The following is a 22577-nucleotide window of genomic DNA, read 5'->3' on the forward strand; positions in this document are numbered from 1 at the left end:
TGCTTGGTATTAAAAAAAACCCATGAGTGATATTTTGTGGTTTTCCATGTGATGACTAAAGCAATTTGCTCTGATGTGTTCACAGTTATATTGAGTATTGATTTGTAAGATACTCTGCAGTCTAGAAATTTCAGATTGTCTCTGCTCTGTTATTGAGTGGGAATGATTGACAGGCTGGTCTCCCCCTGTGAAAAATGTGGATGGAATATTGAGTGAGGCGGAAGAAGTCATTTTGAACCCTCATTTCTCAGTCCTCAGGTGAAAGAATAGCAAAATGCATCCATCAACACTGCTGTGCAGCAATAGTGTGTGTGTGTGTGTGTGTGTGTGCCATCATATCTTTCTGAAGGCAACTGTTGAATCACTATAGGAGTTTATTTAATTTTATTTTATTTTAAATTAACACATTTTTATCAATTAGTATGCACAATCTTTTTTTTTTTTCTTATTCACATATCCCTCCATTCCTATGATAGGAGTTTGTTTAGTTGAAGGCCATTTCAGCCCCTGCAAGAGAAGCTGATTATTCCAAATCTGTGATTTCTCAAATATTGCAGTTTTACAATGACACTAATTCATTCAAGTCCCCCAAAAAGGCTGGTCATCCACGCAAGACACATGCTTGAGAAGACAGGATAATGTACTGCAACTGCAGCTGAAAATGCTCGCTAGTTCGGCGCTGAACAGGGTATGGATTTGTCTCGGCACGTTTAAAAGAAGTTGGACTCAAAGCACACTCTGCAGTGACAAAACCTCTAACTAGCAGAAAGTATCAAAAGGCTAGGCTCACTTTTTTTGAGGAGCATGTTGTGTGGACTCTCACTTTAGTGATAGACTTCCAATTTTTTATTTTATTGATGAGAGCAATTTTTTTTTTATTTGATGGGGAAACATTATTTTGTTTATCAGAATTTTTTTTCAGCAACATGTGGTTCCTTCCCTGCAAGCATCTCTCAATCAGCCTGCAATTTTCATTTAAGACAATGCCCCATCACACTGCAAAACAAGTAAAGCAGTTCCTTGTAGCTAAGAACCCTGAAATATAGAAAATGGCAGGGCAAGAGTCCTTCCCTAACCTGGCTGAAAATCCTTGGTGAAAAAGTTATGGATAAGAAACTCATTACAGTTACTGAACTGTGGAAGAAGAGTGGACCAAGATCACACCAGCAGAGTGTGTGAGAAACTAGTGTTAGTCAACTTAATGACTAAGGTGCTCAGTTCCCATGACTACAAAACAAGCCTAAATTAATCATCACTCCTCCAATAGTTGTTCAAAATATATTTTTCTAGAAGTCTTGATCAGATTCATCCTAAGCAGTCCTGCCATGTTCTTTTTAGAGAGAGGATGCTTTCTTCTGGCAAGCCTTTCTAACATGCCATATTGTCTGGTCTTTTTCTAATTGCACTGTCACAGACTTTATCATTTAACATGTTAACTGAGGCCTGTAGAGTCTGAGGTGTAGTTATTGGGTTGTCTGCAATTTCTAGTGTATGATCTGACCATGTGGTGAATTTCCTGTCCACTCCTGGGATGACTGGTGTCTGTCATGAATGTCTTCCACTTGAGAAAAATCCTCCACTTTTCTGTGAAATGATGGACTTCAAATCACTTGGAAATGGCTGTATTACCCTTCCCAGCTTTTACTGCAAAAACCATTTGATAAACACAAAAACACGCACTTAAACACAGAATCACATGTCAGAAATATGAATAAAAAACACAATGAGAGCCTTTAAGAATGAGATAATTATGAAGAAACACTACAGGAACACTAGCGAAGCTAACTGAAGTTATAAGCCACATAACAACATTCAAACACAAGACCTGCAACTAGATCCATAACAACTTCACGAGTACCACAGACAGAAACGATTAAGAAGCCACACAAACACAGACAAATTGTCAGGAGAGAGGAAAGTAAAGTGTTGAGAGGCCATACTAAGATATTTACTCTTCCATCAAAGTGCCATTTTCCACCTTGAGCCTCTTCCCTCAAACTACTGTCCTGATGCACAAGCCAGTGCTGAACCACATGAGCCTAGAAGACACCAATACCACAAAGACAGAGTGTGTTAATACACACAGACACACACATGAGACACATGAACACATATGGGCAGGTGAAAACATTTAAACTGCATGTTCAAGGCTGTGGTAACGCAAATAGATCATGAAATGGTGCTTCATTAAATGACTCATTTTAAACGTTTAAAGAATGAGCACATGAAAACATATAAACACAATCTAAGTGCTTTCTTTTTGAATGCAACACAAAAGTGTATTAACAGAAAAAGCACAATTGACCTTTTTAAGGAATAAGAGGGAGAATTCCACAACAACGTCACAATTTTGTTCTCGAGAGGTTGACTGCAGAAACCCAGTCGCATTAAAGGGATTCCAGCTCTGGGCGCACTCCAAGAATGGTTGCTAAGCGGTTGCTAGGAGAGCGATGACATCATTTTCAAGATTCACAAAAGCCTAAATGCGTGGGATGTATTGATGCAGGGACCACGGTGACTCTGAGCACATGAAGATTCAGAGAGCAAAACAAATTGTGCGACCTACATTTTTCTGGTTTTCTGTTCAAATAAATTCACGTAAGATGAATACAGTATATATATATATATATATATATATATATGGCAGTAGACATTCTTTATATTATAAAAGATTTTAATTTGAAATAAATTATTTTCTTTAGAACTTTAATCTATTAATCTATTAATACTCTTTAGGAATACTGAAAAAATGCATCACATTATCCACAAAAACACACTATCTACAAACAACATGACTGTTGTCAACATTGATAATAACATGAAATGTGCTTGAGCAGCAAATGTATAATGTATTTTTGATCAAATAAATGCAGACTTGGTGAGTATAAGACAGTTTAAGGAATTTAATTGGCCTATGCGTAATATGTTTTGGGTTATTTTTTAACATCATATGAAAATAGAAACAAGGCTGAAGAGAATGAGAATACTGGAATAGAAAATGACGTAGTCTGGATTCAAACAGGCCCTTTATGTCTTGAGTGTTCAGGCTACTTCCTTACCATTGCTATGGTATGGACAACATATATGACTACATCATATATGTAGCTTTATGCTTATTGTTAAGAAAAAGGTTTCAAAATCACAAGGGTGCTCTTTTTAGTTAGTCCAACTTAAGGGGTTTGGAACAACATGTGGGTAAATGATTAATGACAAAATTTTGGGGTGGAGTATCCCTTTAAGTGTCTGTTTTGTTTTGTTAATTTATAGCAGAGTGGGTTGTTTACTAGAGCTTCAACAACATTCATAATTTATAATTTATCTGACCAGTTCATTCATTAGCTCCAAACACCAGGTAAAAATAAATAAATAATAAAAAGCATATGAGAGACAGAGAGAGATAAAAAAAAAAAAAGTATTTTAAATATATGAATGAAATCTGAGTAGAGCTAATAAAGATTGTAAATGTTTTTTAATTAATTTCATAAAAGTTACTCAGAGAAATTTTAGTAACACACCCTCAAAACAACGTGAATGGACACAATTGAATAGAAACACTGAATGGAATGGTAAATGGAAACACTTGTTTCATCATACAACATCCTCATTTCAATCTAAGCATCCCAATATTATTAATATTTAATGACAGCTGGAGATTTCAGAGCACAATATTTGCATTAGTGCCTGTCTATTTATTTATTTATTTATTTTTGGTGCCATTGGTTCTTAAAGTATTTATTGTACTCGCAGTTGATTCTGTGACTGTGTTGTTAATGGTTTTAGCAAAGGAAAGAACTACATTCCTATGAAGCATTGCCAACGATGGTAAAATATACAACTGCTAGAGTTAAGAGTTGTTTAAAGTTGTTGAGTGTATCTATAGAAACAATATTACGTCATTTATGTGCTTCATGGAAGTGGGCAAAGCTCAATTTGATGGGTAGAATTTTCGGTACAGAATCATGGGTGATGTAATTGCAATAGACAATAGAACTTGTTCTGCACAAAAAATCTTGCCAAATTTTCACTGATGTGACTATACATATATTTGCTGTTATTTTAAATGAGCCACAACACAACAGTTGAGCTAGTTGAAATGTACTGGAGTAAAGTTTTTAAATATGAGTATACACTTATGACCAAGCTATTAAGCACTCGGCCACGTTAAAATATCAGAGGAAGAAATCCAGACTGTTTATGACTCTTCTGTTAAGGAAAGGCGAGTCAAACCCAGACGTATATATAAGAAGTATACTGAGTGCACTGGGGGAATTTATTTCCTCTCGGCAACTGTCAGCATAACGTCAAGTTTCTCATTTACATAAAGTGCAAGAGCAGTCAATTAATTAATTTTCCATAATCCCTCACGTATCACTAGCGCAGATACGGATTAACACGCAGTTCGGAAAGTTCAGTGATGACATCATCTGCCAGAGTAATTATGAGGGATATATAACCAGTGAATAGAAAAGGGTTCACGACCACATCCAACAACCTGTCTGGCTTCTCACACACCTTTACATTCTCACACACTCACTAAAAATAGTGATAAAAGCGTCATTTGGAGCTCGACACCAGTAGGCCAAGAATGATCAATCGCAGTAATAAAGCCTCCAGGGTTTGCTTTGAGACCCACTTCTACAGAAAGAGAAACCTACATAGTGGTGCTTGGGTAGCCATTTGTAACACACGCATTTGCAGCTGTGCCTCTCACACACTTAAATGAACACACAAAATGTTACAGCTCAATATGTTCGGTTTGATTGAATGGTCAGGCACTGCCAAAGCAGCAGCCACTGGGTCCATGCAATGACAGGAAGCAGAAATACAAAGCCTTGTAAAACAATCCTTAGAAGGTCACAGCGTTCTGCAGATCTATAAATAAAGAGCTATAGTTATGGAACAATATTATTAACGGCTAGCATGACTACAACAGCGCTAAAAGTCCACAACAGGCCATTTGGTGCAAATTCAAAAATAAAACAAAAAATGGTTGGAATTATAGTATTTTACATTTTATAAACATTTAAAGTTGTTCATCTTTGAAAGGTATTGTTCAAATAAAAAATGTCTCATCATTTACTCACCTTCGCATTGTTTAAATGTAACTTTCATTCTTCTGTGGAAAATCAAAGGACAGAATGAAATAAAATGAAAAAAACTCTTAGATTTGTATCTGCTGTTTGAGCTGAATGAGCTTCATGAATTTTTTATTTTTTTTTTTCTGTACCATCATATTACAGACCCATACCTGCTGTAATATGCTCACTTTAAGAGTTACAAATGTTTATTCCAAAGCAGTACATACATATATGAGGTCATTTTTTTTCTGTCCCATAGACTGCTATGAGTGAGTTAAACTGTCAAAGTCCAGAAAAGTATGAAAGATGTCGTCAGAACAGTCCATCTGCCCTCCGTGGTTCAACCGCAACATTACGAAGCGATGAGAATACTTTTTGTACACAACACTGTAGTGCCATTTTGTAGATTATGGGCTGAATGCAGGCAGCGTTTTCTTCGTGTACAAAAAGTATTCTCGTCGTTTCGTAATTTAATGGTTGAAACACTGATGGCAGATGGACTATTCTGACGCGTGATTAATGGCAAAACTTTTATTTTGGGGTGGAGTTTCCCTTTAAGGTTGAACAAAATAGATTATACAGTGTGGTATATTACTGTATATTGCTTTTGCCACCATTTTATACATAACAAAAATAAGAAACATTATGAATGACTGCATTAAAATAATGTAGCATTGTAGCCTGCTGACAATTGGATCTGCATTTAATAATAAAAGGCTATTTATGTTTGTAATTCCAAGCGATTACAAAATTGAGTAGTTAATGTCAGTTTAATAATATATAATTGAAATCAACCAGTTGTATTCAGATCCCATCCCTCCATTCAGTGTATCACTACTCCTCCCTCCTCCCTTTTATTTCTGTCTTCCTCTACTCTGAACACGCCATCTCTTCAATCATGCAACTGTATTATGTAGTATTTCTCTTGGCCCTCTTACAGAAGCTGCAGATCTTCTCAGTCACATCACATTGCAGAGCCCGGCACTTCCTCTTCAATATTCATGAGGACTGAAAAAGGCTTGACTGCAAAACATGCTGGGTAGAGCCCTTCAGAGTATCCTAATTACGTCACCATTATGTGCAGACGTCCACCTCTGTTTCAAACCTCAATATTAGTCCTGGGTATGATCGTTTATCTCAACACACACACAAAATCTTTATGCACATAATCACACAATTAATGCCTGATTTCCCAGCATTCTCATTAAAATCTTGGAATCTCTTTATGTGCATGTGTTTTTTTTCCAAGATGCACAAAGTGGAAGATGGAGACAAAAAGAGGGATTAAAAGAGAATCAGAGAGAAAGGAATCAAGACGGAGTAAGAGAGAGGGAGGAGGAGAGATGTATGTCCAAGAGTCAGGGAGACAGAGAGTCGCCTGCTGAGCTCCTACCAGCACATGGCTCCGCCTCCTCCCCTGGGGCCAGTCCCTCTCCACAGGAGCAGGAAAGCAGTGTCAGGGGGTGGCAGTCTGCAAGCTACCATCAGATGGCACAACACGCACACACACACACACACACAAGCACATTCTGAAGCAGACAATAACAGCACACTAGAGAATAGTGTGCATAATGGAGATAAAAGTGGATTCTGGTTTTTAAAATATATAATCATCATGAACTACTATGTAAATGGGTGAAAGATTTCAAATATTAATTGATTAAAGACAGTGTTGTAATGTAACGAAGTAAAAATACTTCGTTATAGCGCTTAAGTATTTCTTGGGAGTATCCGTACTTTACTTGAGTTTTTACATTTCAGGCAACTTTTACTTTTACTACTTTATATTTCCTAATTAAAATGTATACTTTTACTCCGATACATTCCCTCTAAGTATATTCGTTACTTACTACAAAATATTCAGTAGAACATAAACATGAACACCTTTGCTCATGTGCAAACAAGCCGCGGATGATTTAACTTTTCCACTCAAGTCAAGGCTGGGGTGTTTGATATACAGCATCTGTTGCAATATGGTAAGTGTTGTTTTAATGATGTGCAATCTGACGTTATGAAGTAGGCTATATCAACAAATCATACTGAGCAAGCACATTGATTTATTAGTGAGTGAAGTGACATTCAGCCAAGTATGGTGACCCATACTCAGAATACGTGCTAACCATTAGGCCACGACTTCCCCACAAAAATTTTAGATGGTAAAAATGCTATATCACACAAAAAGTACCGTTTTTCTGCAGAAGCATGAATACATTTAATAATCATTTTATACAACTTACCCAAAAATACAAAATGGAAGAAATAGTAAAAACTGAACACAATCTAGCTACTCAAGCTGTGTATGAACATATATATAGTAATTGCTTTTTTTGCATTTTGCATTAACATTTACTTTCAATACTTTTCGTACAATAAATATCACATACTTTAAGACTTTTACTCAAGTAATACTCTAAATGGTGACTTCATATTCTACCAAAGTCATTTTCTGGTAAGATATTTGTACTTTTACTTGAGTATGACTTTCAGGTACTTTATACACCACTGATTAAAGAAAGCATGTTACTGTTCAAACCACTGCTAGTGAAAACTTGCATTTCTGTAATTGTAGTTTTGACTCAAAAGCTTATACTCACTAAGATACAGAACTTGAGACAACTTCCCCGTGTGACAACTATAAATATCGAAATAAATATCTCATGTAAATCCTGTTAAATATGTAACTAGTTGAAAATTACTCTCTCAGTGCCACTGCAGTAGTCTACAAAGCACAAAAGATACAACATACTCAAGGTCTTCCTGAAAAACACTTTCAAATATGAAAAAGAAAATCATAAAAATTAATCTAAATTATTATTATTATATATTTTTTTGGTGATCAGGTCATTGCACTACATCCTGTTAAAAGAACCTAAAAGGTTTAGTTGCAAATAGCTTCTCAATTTCAAGCCATGATTTGCCTTTTTGCTACTCTCTGTGATTATTTGGACCTCTTTTTATGGCCTGAAAGGCCATTTCACCACAGAGAGTATCTGAGTGGCATGAATTCATGAAAATACAAACATCCAGAGGGCATATGAGCCATTCTAAGAGTCTAATGGCAGAAACATCTCAGGGCAACATCAATTTAATCTTTCTTTTGTGCAAGTCTTAATCTTAGGCTATTTTGCTTCAGAAATATTACTAGAAAAAAAGACATGAATCTACCAGTGTATTCACATTGAACTATGTTTTCTACATAGTTAGCCAATCATAAAAGATCTATTAAAAGATTACTTATTGGGCAATGTCTTAAAAGTACAGTAGTAAAATTAGGTTGTCGAATTCACAGGACATGAGAAAGGATGGAAATGTACATAAGCCTTTACTAGCATTACAAGTGACCTTCAGGTAAAGAAAATTGTAAGTATATAAAAGTACAAAACATTATCACTTTAAAATATGTTTAACACATATTAAATATCTTTATAATAGTGTAATGGCTGCCATGTACAGTACACCACGTATAGCATGGAAGGGGTTTGCCCCTTATCCAGCAGCTCTTGTGGAAAGGTTAGCGCATGGGACACTTTACAAGAGTACAGGTCCTCATTCCATGCTGCACACCAGTCAGAGAATATTGACCATTTAAGGGCATAAAGACATCTCGTAGATGGAGACCTAGCCTCCAAATTGGTGTTACACGGGATCTACAAAGAATCCCGTTAAGGGGCCAAACATGAAGCTTCCACAGCTCTGGCCGGGGATGCCAAATCATGCACTTTGCTTGAAGAGAAGGTTCTCTGTCAGTGGAATCAGCCAAGGGGATGCCGATAGCATCTGAATCAACTTGGGGAACCACATCTGATTCCTACAGAGCAGGAAAACTTGGGGGAAGGATTACAGGTGAGTGCTGGGCCAATTGTGGGCCAGGGCACCTCGCTGTCACCTCACTGTCATGCTGTCAAAAAGGACCAGGACATGGTCCCCTTAAAGCCAACAGGAAGGTTTTTAGGGCCAGAAAAAATGCCATCCTCTCATGGCAGTTGATGTGTGGACATTGCTGGATGGCAAGAGATTCTAGTTTTTCAAATGATTGTTTACTGCACATGGGCAGGAACTGACCCTCTCTTCTTCCTCTCTGCATTTGGATCAGGATGAATTCTGAGGCTCTGAGTTCCTTGTGAACTGCAGGCAGTAATGGAGTGGGCCATTGGCAGGAGGAATCTTGACAGTGTCCCTTCAGGTACCATTCATCAAGGAGACCATGGGTGGGCTGAGCCGACTAAGCCAGACCAACAACCTCCAGACCGTTCTGGAGTCAACTAATCCAGAGATGGAGATTTGGACTCTTTGCCGGAACATGCTCTTCAGCATCTAAAGCCGTTAATGAAATGGAGTCAACAACAAAGGCTTCCTCCTCAGATGTGCTGAAGGAAATCAAGTCAGTTACAGCCAATGAGGGGCGCTGATCCACACGTGTGACGCACACAGGTGAATCGGGGCATTGAAAGAGAGTGAAGAATGCAGGAGTAGTGCTGGCATCAGTTCACTCGAGCCGAGTGTTAAAGAGGAAATGGGAGAGCAGACTGGGGAGGGCTGCCTTCATTAAAGAAGGTGATCTGCAGTGAGAGCATGCCATCTCAGTGAGTGCAGCCTCTGCGTGGGCACTGCCCAGACAGATGACGCACTCACTGTGCCCATCTGCATCATCCAGGGGAAATTTGCTCAAAATTTTGCTCTTAGATATGTCAGATAGCTGCAGTGGAAGGTATCTGGCTTCTTCCGCTGCCAGGGGCTCCTTATACAGCGGCGACCAACAAGCTGAACTTTTTCCCTTTTCAGTTTCTTTCTCGTAGAATCTTCTCGTAGAATCTTGATGAATGAGAAAAATTATGACACAATAATTTTTAAAGACATTACTGCTCTGCTGTTGGGAAATGTTTGTGCTCGATTATTCTTTTTATTGTTCATTTAGCCACTGTATTGAATAAATACCTACCTGGGGTTGTGTTTGATTTCTTATAAAAGAGATGAAAAGTAAGCAGATCTAGCAGTTAAGGCTTTCCTGTATGTAGAAGTACTTTCTCTTTATGCAATATGAAATACATCTAGATTTAATTTCTTCCAGCTACGCTCAATTTTCCGGGCGCATATGTGCTTGTTTTACCACTTGTCAGACTGTTTTCCTTAATCTTCTTTAAGCGTTAAGGAGTGACCTCGTATAAAGTGCTAAAAAAGAGAGAGTCAACAGTTTCTGTTACACCATCAAGTTTTTCTGAGCTATTGGATATGCACATGTTCTACTTCTACTTCTTATTTAGCACATCTACTACTGCAGTATTAGCACAGCTATAGGGCAGCTACTCTGACATATAGTATTAACATAATTAGTATTTGGTTTATTGGAATTGAGACAATTCGGGAAGATTATTTTCAAAGCAGTCTTTTGTTGTAGAAGTGATGGTTCTACCATATTTGTAACAAGGAGTTGAAAGATTATGTGCCATATCTCTAGTGAGAAAGTGGCACCACCCCTGAAGGGATGAAGACCATCTCTTTTTAACATTTCAGGTATGCCCCAAAAACTTTACTATGAAACCTGTTATTTTGCGGGCACCACTTAGACATTCAACCATTGAGTGGCTTGTAACCATGGTAAGCAAGGAGGGGACCAGGGCATATTACAGTGTCTGACATCGTACTTGCAAGTTCACACAACTTTTGAATGTTATTTTTAGTGATCTCCATCTGGCGAAGTCGAACATCATTAATGCTAACGTCAATAACAACCTTAACCTTATTACCTAAATTTATGTTTAGCATTAGCCAGCACTTTATAAAGATAAAATCTGCTTATATTTGATGATTACTGTGATCAACTATGGTTACCTACCTTTATAAAATATTTTCGGCTAAAGTTACCTTTGTTAAAGACTGTGTTTGTTGTTGTTTTGAAATATATTTGTATTGTTCTTTAACTTCAAGTGCAATCATGTCTTAATGTTCATTGTGGTTTCACTAATCTCATGGTAACCATGGGCCTAATCAATCTTACTGAGACAATGTTTAGTGTGGAGCCTTAGAACATTAATTCCACAAAGTGAACTTTTTATTATACACATTGTTTCAAAGCAGCTTAACAGAACATTGCGCAGTTTTGTATATTTATTCAGAGCTGGCAGAATCTGAAATCGTCTCAAGGGTTGGAGTCATCTCTTCACAGGTGTTGGGCCATCTTAAGACTTTGTTAAGTGGCTGGATATAATATGTAATCATACTTTTTTTTTTACCTTTCCACAAAGACACAAAAGAACAGGGAAAGACTTGCGAAACCCAGTGAGTGGAGACTCATTGTGAGGGTAAGTCTCATTACAGGCAGCCTTCAGGTGGTTCTTGTATTAAAAGCATTGTAGACGATGAGAAAACACAGGAGAAATGGTTAAGTGATGCTCCATCACGTATCAGTATGTTGCATGTTTCATACCTGTTCCTCTAAAGCAAACATGGATTGGTGTTGCCATATTGTTTGTACATGATTATATAAAGGGGTCATATGATGTTTTTTTTAAAGATTATTATTTTGTGTATTTGGTGTAACAGAATGTGTTGACATGCTTTAATGTTCAAAAATACATTCAGTGTTTCCCACAGCCTTGCACTATTTGTGGCTGCACTCCCCGCCCTCATATATGCATATATATGCAAATTATTTTTCTGCCAGCAAGAGGTGCTTTAAGAGCGGGACAGATAGAGGTTTCTCCGGTAAAGGCTGTAAAGCAGCGCTGAGCTCACAAACAATGCCTTATCAAGCATTATGCAAAATGAAATGAAAAAGAAATCGAAAATTTCAGTCAGTTTCCTTCTGAAATACAGTGATATAAAAACACCCGCACAAAAATGTGTGGAACCCTGACATTATTTTTAAAGTACTGCAAATTATTGTAGGTCCTTTATGCCCCACCTCTCTCAAACGCATTATTTTCTATAAAGTCCCTCCTTCCGACAAGCACAGTCTGCTCTGATTGGCCAACTGACCCAGTACATTGTGATTGGCCGAACACAGCAGGCACTCATCTGAAATGTAACGCCACTTTCACTTTGGTTAGACAGCTGACTACACTCCTCTCTTTCTCTCTCTCTCTCTCTCCCTCTCACGCCACACATACACATAAACACGCAATTCGCAGATGCTATTGGCAAAACTCCGAATTTTATCAAATACTTAAACTAATAACAAAACATGCTTACTGTAGCTGATTCAGAAGTGCCAGATTGTCAAAGCAAAGTCAAAATGACCTACTCTTTTAGGTTCACGAAACGGTCTTCCACAAAATGCATTGCCGTTCTGTTGTAATTAATCTTAAAAATTCCTAAATGCATTCACTTTTGGAAGGCCAAATAAAGTGTGTTTGCTTTCGCCCAGATACACACAGCATCTCCCTGACATGGCTGCTTCAACACTAACTGCGGTTACTGAAATCATGACTTCTTTCTTTGCGTGAACATTTGGGCGGCATTACGCAAATATTTCCACATAGTGACGTAGACATGTGGGAGTGTGTCTGAACGAGGTGTTTTAGGGGGGCATGGCAGATTCTTAACATTGATAAAGAATATCTCCTTGGATTTGAGACTTTAGTCTTTGCAACTTTACAGATCTTCTTCTTGCAAGAGCTTGTAACACTCCAAAGAGAATGGAAAAAATTTAAATTGCATCATATGACACCTTTAATACATATATAACTATTCCTAAGGTCAAGACTTAACAAGCAGTGTTGAAAGTGACCAATAACAGAAATGCAACCAGTTAAAATAGTATCAGAAAACTGCTGGGAACATGACTATGTGAATCTGAATAGTGAGGCTTATCAAATTGGAATAAGTAAATATGCTGTTTGCCCTACTATAGTTTTTCCAATAACACATCCATGGATATTCCCAATGGCTCTTCTACAGAGTATAAATGATAAAAACAGACAAGATTCAAAAGAAATAACAGAACATACATATTTGGATTACACAGATGGAGAAGAAAATGTACTAAAATTTAAGGTATAGAAAAGCAAAAAGAACATCTAATTATATATCAGTCTATACTACAGAAATGCTTGCAACAGTATTGGCTCTTCAGTTAGTGGAAGAGATCAATATACCTTAAGTGGTCATATACGCAGACTCTTTCATCAAACATCTTTCATGTTATCTCCTTTGTATGGGTACCCTCACATATAGGGGTACAAGGAAACTAAGTGGATCAAATAGCTAAACAAACATTAAAACATTCATTGATAGACATACTGCACTTAATCAGTCACTATATATGATTGAAAAACATCAATCTGGACTTTGTGTTAGATGTGATTTTCCTGAAACAGTTTAACATTTTTTAATAAAGTGCAAAGGATATGATAATAAAAGATTACAACTTACAGAAGCACTTAAGAGATCTAGGGATTTATCAGTTTTCGCTTCAGAAGCTGTTAAACAGACGTAGCTGTAAAAGTGTTTAATACACTCAAGTGAGCACTCCTCAGCGCTGTTCTCGCAAGAACACATTTTTGGACTATCGAATATCACACATTCACTGCCATTATGAAGCTTGGAAGAGCCAGGACTTTCCAAATATAACGGATTATATTTGTCTCAAAGAAGAAAGTCATATACAGCTGTGTGGGTGTAGGGCTTGAGGATAAAATATGGTGTTTTTTTATTTTGGGGTCAACTATTCCTTTTGAAAATGTTTACTCAACATAGTAGGAGTAGTATAAAAACCACACACGTAAGCAATTACACTACAACACACACACACACTTACAGAAACACAATCAGAAAGCACAGAAATTTGCAGTTAATTATTTCCGATAAACTGTCACAGCAGCCATAAATGCATCCAAGAGCAGATACGCTCACAACACAAGCACACACACACAGAAACATGCTTACATCACTTCCTAGTCTCTCTGTCAGTATGTGGCAATAGTGTATGACATATGTCTCACACGGCATGACTGGTTTCCCAGCAGAAAGTAGAAATGTAGACATTACACTCACACATAGTCACACACATAAAGAGAGGTTCTGCTAATACATGCGTGTACATTCATTGGACTGGATCTTTTTACTCTACAAAGACGATATGCCACCTACACACAGAGATCAGAAGACTAGACTAGCACATTCATTCTGTTTATGTATGTGCGTATATATGAATGCAGTATGTTCTGTAGCTAAACAGTAAAAGTCACTGTTTTAAAATTTTGTTTCAAATAAAAGGTGTTCTTTTGAAATTTCTATTCATGACAGAATCATGCAAAAATGTGTCAAGGTTTCCACAAAAAAAAAAAAAGTGAAGCAATATGACTGTTTTCAACACTGATAATAATAAGAAATGTTTCTGGAGCAGAAAATCAGGACTGGCGTTATGACTGCTGAAAATACAACCTTGGCATCACAGGAATAAATTACATTTTTAAATGTATTAAAAATAAATTACAATCATATTTAACAATATTAGTGTTTTAAATGCATTTTTGATTACATAAATGTCTTGGTAAGCATAAGAAACTTTCAAAAGCATTAAAATCTTACCGAGCCAAAACCTTTGAATTGTGTATGAATTTCCTTAAATTTCAATTGATTGCAATCCTACTTCCTTACATTCAAACCGTACATTGAAAGTCTGCACCCTGTTGGCTAAAAATACTAATTCCTTGTAAATTCAGGAATCAACCTGCCGTTCTCAATTCAGTTTCAACAGTATGGCACACATTAGCATTACCGGCATGTCAGCTTCCATTTGCATCCCATGATGGGAGCCAGTGTGAAAAACACAAAATATCCTTTGGACCGGTAATACTGTTTGAGACACAAGACAGGCAGACAAGCAGTCTATCCATGTGTTTTTATTGCATGGCCCTCTCAGCCTCTGCTTGATAGCCTTGTTAGAGCCTTCAGAAATGAGCGGGCAGCACTAGATCAATGAGGCAGAAATACAGAGTAGCAGCATTGAGACTAAGCAGTTGATTCAGTCTGATAAACAAGCCAGGACGCAGATGTCAAGTGTACGGCACTATACGGTGTAAGAGATAAAAAGACAGGATTAGCAAAGAAACAGGATCACCTGCTGTCTATATGTAAAGTAATGCTAGCGGGTCACCAATAAAACCTCAGTGGGGTTCTGCTGCTGCTCGCATGGGATCGTTTCAATCCAGCAAGGGGTCACATTCATACACAGCGAGACAGGTCACACATATACCATATTCACACTCTGATTCACACTTGTGCATGTTTGAATGAAATATTTTAAGAGTTTAATCATTTGATGGACAATAGGCATAACAGCATTGAAATTTGATTACTTGGTTTGTTCAGGTAGTTCATATGGATCAAACCCCCCCGAAATTAAAATAAATGAATACAAATTTGAAATTAGCAACAGATTATAAATATGAATGAGGAATGAAGAGATGTAAAATATAAAAAATTCAAGTATGGCATATAACTGGGCTTAAAAAGTCTGAGATCACATTTAAATATGTTGGATTCAAAATAATTTATTATTAATATATCGAGAATTCATTCATTTGCAGCTAATCGGTTCATTCAGATGGTTCCAAAACCTTAAAATTTGACAATTTGTTTTATTTTTTATTATCAGTATGAAATTATAATCTGAAATTATAATCAGATAATGTAAAATAATTAAATAACTAGACATGCCGAGTACTTATGTAATTAGTTCAGATGTTCAAAATGTAACTATAAAAACATTTACAAATTAGCAAATAAATGTTTTTAGATGAATAAGGAAATCATGTCAAATAATTTATTAGAAATGCAGAGTATAAATAAACAATATATTGACACATAAACCGGGACTAAAGTCTGATACCTCATTTCAAATATCTTGGAAATTAAAAAAGTTTTAGGATTTTGACTATTAAACATAACATAAAATTAATAAGTAATATTTAACACTCTGCACTATTTCTAGTTAACTAATTAATTAGCAAATTATGCTAAAAAAAAAGAAATTAATGGAAAAAATTAATTGCATTTAAAAAAAATAAAAAATAAAAGCATTTCCTTGATGATCTGAGACTTTTGGATGCCACTATATAAGTACTTATACAATCTTTAGAGTTATCAAGCCATGTTGCATAAGTTCACATGGTCAAAATCTGACACACTATCAGCACCATATAAACGTCTCATCTTCAAGCGCTGGGATGAGTCACCCCCTCTGGTTCCTCTATTTTCCTTCATTACCCTCTCTTCACACGAGGAGACTTCCTCTCAGGCTATCGTGGTCAAGGGCTAAATTAGATAAAAGCGTAAGTTTAATATGAAAGAAAATTTGAGGGAATTAGAGGCTCGCTGAAGACTGGGAGCTCACATAAAGGGCATCGGCTCAGAGCCACGGAGAATCTCTGGGTGAGTCAGAGAGAGGGAGAGGAAGGCTGAGTGAGACCTGAGCCAGATACACAATCATTATCCTACAACAGGACGCACAACAACTACCAAACACCCCAGGCCTACTGTGCCAGCCACAGTCATGCATGGGAATGTGAACTCTAAATGATAAGAGTTTAGAGAGGCACTAAGCTGAAATTATCCACTAAGGGAGCTATGAAAACCACATGAATGTCATGAATGCTGGAAAGGTATGTGAAAAACACTTGGCATTAATAGCAAGTGTACAGTGAGTCCCTCAAGCTGAAAAAACACCTTTGCTGATCACGAGCATGTGTTCTGTTTTGGATGGTGCTGGTTTCCCCTCCAAGCTACATATACAGCAAGACCACCTTGGTCAACCAGCTTTAAAAGAAAGACAATAAGCTTCATAATCTAAGTTTAGCTCTGAATAATACGATTGTGTGAGTCCACCAACTAAACCACTATAAACCATCAAAAAAATCTGTAATGATTTCCACTGGTACTTTTTTTAGGAGGGTCCTGGTTTGCAGTCGAAACACATCACGGACATGAAAAAGAAATGTAGCCTGTAAATTATTAGGCCTGTGGAAGCATGTTTCTACCTCAATGCAAAAATTCCATACAGGTTAAAAACACAAACCTATTGTTAAAAGACATCATCTCGACAGTACACTTCCCGATTCTTGGTCCTGTTTAAGCAGATTCTGGATATTGCCTCATTCATTTCATGCACTGAGTGTGTTTTCTTCTTCAACCTATGTTGGAGCACCTGAGGGCCGTGTTTGTCACTTTCACCTTCCTGTTTTCCTCAAGGGCCCACTGTACCTGCTGTACTGCCCTCACTGCCAAAACAGCTGAGTCAGAGGCGAAGATGGATTGTGTAAGCATGTGTGTGCATCCATGTGTCCATACATGGGTGTGTATGTGTGTGTATTTGCCTTGACACCACAAGAGACACTACAGGGGGCAGTCTGGTGCTGAATCTGATGCTGGTGTGATAACCTGCAGCTCTACACTGTGTCCTTGAGCCTTTAGCTCTCGGCCAGATGACACCACTGCCGAGCAAATGAGACGGCCCATAAAGTAAGAGCTCTGTAAGTCACATTGCATCATACTGTCAGCTGGGAACATCAATAATCTCTAATAGATGCACTGTCAGGAGATTGATGGGAGGGTGGAAGGCCAGTAGGAAGGAGGGAACACGAGCTCTAAAGGAACATGCAGATGTGCCAGAAGGTCATTCAGATGAAGAACTACCAATGCTGAGATAATAAACCAGACAAGGAATGCTTAACAACACAGATAGAAGCATTTCAGGCTACATAATTGATGTATTTATGTTACTAAGTATTCATTTGGTAAAAATTAATTGATCGAATACTGGATTTCTATACATTTTTGCATCAAGACCACATCACCATCACCAGAGGGCATCAAATTTGAGTTGTACATGCATACATAATATATATGCATATATTATAACAGTGACTTCTCTGATTGGTGGATCCAAGAACTATGGTACAGTAGTTCTTCTCTTCAAATTCTGAAATGAACCCTTTAAAGGCATAGTTCACCCAAAAATGAAAGGCTACAGCGGCAACGGCGGCACAAATTACAGATGTAGTTGATGCAGTTTCCCTGTGCTATACACAAAACTTGGTATAAAACAGTCATTAATACTTTACAATAAGGTTCCATTTATTGTTTGGCGATATGGTCATTTTTCAAATCGTCATATCATCAGCCCGTGACATCGACGATACACGATATTACCGTGCATGGGTGGAGCAAGAGAGATACTCTTTGTTCTTGTCATAGCATAACTATTTGGTGTTTTAAACCGAACAGATGCGTGAGAGAGAAAGCCTATGGAATCACCAATAATAAAAAAAATATACTTTCAAACATACTGATAAACTAACGTTAAATATAAAAATACTGTATTTAGCTAGTTCATATAGTAGGACGCAACTGTCATATCACGCGTCCTGTGACAAATTTGCTGCATCTACACACGGAAGTTTCAAGTTTATCAGTCTAAATGTCAACGGTGAAAATCGATAGTAGATTTCATTTAAAGTCTAACAGTTTAACACTAATATTGGACATAAACGACCACGTTAAATATAAATTATTCAAAATAGGTAAGTTAATATATTTGGAGTAAAGTTCAATTAAACTGATGCATTAAGCCTATCTATTATATTTTCCGCATGAGCGATCCAGACGCGTGCTACTTCATCTGTCTCTGATAAATTTGAATAAGCAGAAATCTGTAAGAAATGCATCGATCTGTAGATAAAATAAATGACGAAAGTGTACTGTTATTTTCATCACAAACAAAATTTTCAGAGCAGAATGCAGCGATTATACCTTTTAATGCTGACAATGTTAATAGTTTGGCATGTGGTAAGGATAAAACTTTTTTGCACACAATAGCTTAAGCCACTTTGAAACTCTCCTGTTATTTTATTTTTTTATTTTAATATAGGCTTGGTTATGAACATAACATTGAAATACACTGAAATACTTTATCCACGTAGTGATTTTTTTTTTTTTTTTTTTGACTAAATTTGGAATGCTGTGGTCTGTAGCCTACTGTATTTTCTTTCTTTTACTGTAACTGACAGATTCCAGCCAAAAAATATACAATCCGGGAGTGGGCGGGAACGGGAATCATTCTTCTGGTTTTGGGATGGGACGGGACGGGATTTCCCCCCAGTTTTTCCGTGGGATTGGGACGGGATGGGATTTTTTTTTGCGGGAGTGGGACAGGAGAGATTAGAAAATCCACTCCTGTGTCACTCTCTAGTCCGCTCTGCAACAAACATGTGAACAATTATTTATGTGAATGTGTGAATATGTGAATTATTGCACATCTGACTGTCTTTATATTCTTTTATTGATGGATTGCACAGGTTCGAATAGCAATGGGTTTCCTCACACTGCCTGCACATGTGCAGTTGTGCTTTTTAAGCCTACTGACCGCGCGGTCATAAAAAATGGGAGCACGTGGTTGTCCGCTCAGAGCCTCCATTCATACTCTCCGATGATTATTTTATGCACTGTTTACAATTGAAAAAAGTTTGATGTAAGAGGACAACAGGGGACAAGCTTTTTCACTGGAGGATGAATTATTATGGATTATGGACTCCATATTTTGTATTTTGGCCAGAAGCGATGGTTTACAGTTAAAACGCCTTAACGATGGATTTGTTTCTTACAAACACACAGCTCTGGATGAACTCTTCATTGATCATACAGAATGTTACTTCTAAAGTGTTACCAACCAGTCTGGACTAGCATGGTTTTCATACCGGTCTAAACTGGTCTTATCAGCAGCATTTTTACATTTCGAATGGCAACATTTTTGTCAACCTATAATTTCTCTCCAATTTCAGGAGGAACTGTTAATTAGGATTAGGATTAGGGACACGATGAGGATCATAGATTTACTTAACAACAATATTGTTCTAGGACCAAAATATATCAAGGAGCATTACCTGCATATCAAAATCTTGGTCATCCTACTTTAGTATGGCTGATATTTAAGGGGTTTTACTGTATATTTAATAATAACATAGAAAAAAGCAGTAAATATCATACACAGACCTCAGAACATCACACCACAAGTAAACAGAGAGGACATCATTACAGGAAGTGCAGGTAAATTCATCATCAGAGCCCAAGACACACATGACTGCGCCCTTCATGTCTCCCACCAGACCTGCTTATTGTTCGTAATCAACTACTACTGTCAGGTTGTGCTCTTGTTATTGTAGTTGTGGTCCATAAACACACAGGCATATCGGGAAGACAATGGCACTCATGCTGGCAATATTACAGCTCTTTCCCCTTTCTCTCTCTGCACTCCACTGAGGCACTGGACTGGAAAAACCACACCATGCTGGCATAAATACTTCATCACTGATTCAATTTTAAACCGTGGATGGAAGGAAAGGAAAAAGATTGCTCCATGAACTTCACTTTCTCTCCATTAGTGATTACCTTTTTCCTCGTTTTCTACTCTGCATCTCCTTCTCTCTCTTTCTCAAATGTACACACATGCATAAATGCTGAGTTTGGTAATGGGTAGCACAAACACTTACACACCAGATATCGACATATACACACACATACACACACAAGACATCTCCAGAATTTGATAATGGAACAGCGAAAGGATGGAGTGAATTTAAGCCACTCTATCTCACTGAGGTCATAAATAGCCAGCGGGAATATTATGTTCATTCTCTGTAGGAGATGAGAGACACAATTGAAACTCCACAACTTGTACATTTGAAAAACGAGAGTGTCACCAAAAAAAAGGAAGGTCATTCGGTTTATGACAAGATTTGAGCTGCAAAGAAAAGGAAGGTCAAGTCCTAACTAATGTATCTAGACAGGCCTGCAGGGATTAGTGTAATTCTGCAAGACATTTGACATTAATCTGAGAATAGGAGAAAGAAATTGTTAATTTGTGTAGATTAGTACCTTTGGAGATGTTACTAAGGGATAGCATTACAGGCAACCGGGGTAAATACCACATATCCAAGGCTCAGGTTGTCAATTTGTAACTCTATAACTACATCAGTGAATAAATCCATGTATATGAGCATGCAGTACATATTTATATGACAACTTCACACATTTAAAATTCATACTACTCATATTATGCACTTGAATTATATTATACTTTAATTAAATTATACTTGCGTCATGTTAAAATACTTTTAAATATAGATACACTAATTTCGAGGTCATAAGATGTTTTAATGCTTTTGAAAAAAGTCTCTTATGATCACCAAGGCTACATTTATTTGATCAAATATACAGTAAAACAATAATATTGTAAAATATTATAATTTAAAAAAACTTTCTATGCTAATATATTCAAAAACATTCTAATCTGATGATTTGGAGATCAAGAGAGTGTTATTATTATTATAAAAAACGATTTTTTTGAATAGACAGTTCAAAAGAACTGCATTTATTTGAAATAAAATATATTTATAAAATTTACTGACCCCACATTTTTTAACAGTAGTGTAATTATAAATTACATATAGTTATGAAGTTACAACATAGTTCTGAAATGTATATAATGTGTATAACTGAATACTACATTTAGGTAGTACTTACATTACATAATGTATGCAAGAAAAGCCTAAACGATTGGTGGCTGTGTATAAACTACACACTATGAAAAGGCTAAAGCAGTTTCACATTTGTTATAGAACAATACTGCAAATGTATAAGTTACTGAAAAAGTACTTAAAGTAGCTTGTCTCCTAATGTGAGCGGAGAGCCGTCAAATATGCAAATGATTCAGGTAAACTAATAAAGAAATTCATTCATTGCAGCTTTTACTGAAACTAATTTTTATTCATTACTCCTCATAAAATTATTGCTGAGACAACTGGGAGTGCTAAGAAAATGTGAATCACTCTCAGCATTAACCTTTGAGTATCAAGATCCGTATTATGAGCATGATCAACACAATTCTTTTGAAAGCTCAAGTGTCATCTGTTACATCACAAAAAAAAAAAAAAAAAAACATTTGCATAAGCCATAACATGCATGCATAAGGGGCAAGAAGGACACAACAGCTGGTGAGACTCTAAGCATGATGGACGAGAACTGCCTCACCCACATCTCATCTGTCAATAGCACTGCTACAAAGCCTATATGCTTAGTATGCATGCGTGTAAGAGAGCAGCACGTGTAGGGAACACATCTCATACTGTCTTCCTCTCTGTCGTCCCTGCAAGGACAATATCAGTAAGCTATTTCATCTTTGTCGTCCATAAGGAACCATATGTGAGGAGTATTATATAGACCAGCGGCCATCACATATATCAAGAACCTGTGTCAATTTAATCAAGGTTTTGTGTTATCATGGCTTATGGGCTCCTTGCCAAATGTGTAAGACAAAGCACTTTGAGACTAATGGATGCTGCTCTCTCATGTGCAAAGAACATCGATATATAGTGCATTATGAATGGAATTGGGACCAGCAAGAAATAACTGTGTGCATGCTATTGAAAAAAAAATAAAAGAACAAGCTTTTGTAGTCAAATTAATATAAAATCACTTTGCAGTCACTTCTTGTGTTTTACAGCT

General features: G+C 37.0%; 1 protein-coding gene across 6 annotated transcripts in view; it reads right to left on the reverse strand.

The window, feature by feature from the left end:
* The window catches only part of LOC113064229 (ankyrin-1-like), a 63581-nt gene that overhangs the window by 35350 nt on the left and 5654 nt on the right, over window positions 1–22577 (reverse strand). Inside the window, exon 2 of one of the 6 annotated variants that reach the window (XM_026234884.1) lies at window positions 1953–2039. The exons of 4 other annotated variants lie outside the window; for them this stretch is intronic. In XM_026234884.1, coding sequence (XP_026090669.1) covers window positions 1953–2039 — 87 coding nt within the window. Of the gene's footprint in view, window positions 1–1501; window positions 1565–1952; window positions 2040–22577 lie in introns of those variants that run through there. One more of the 6 variants, XM_026234882.1, reaches the window with a different exon arrangement.

Source organism: Carassius auratus, chromosome 46 (assembly GCF_003368295.1).
Source record: "Carassius auratus strain Wakin chromosome 46, ASM336829v1, whole genome shotgun sequence".
NCBI lineage: Eukaryota > Metazoa > Chordata > Actinopteri > Cypriniformes > Cyprinidae > Carassius > Carassius auratus.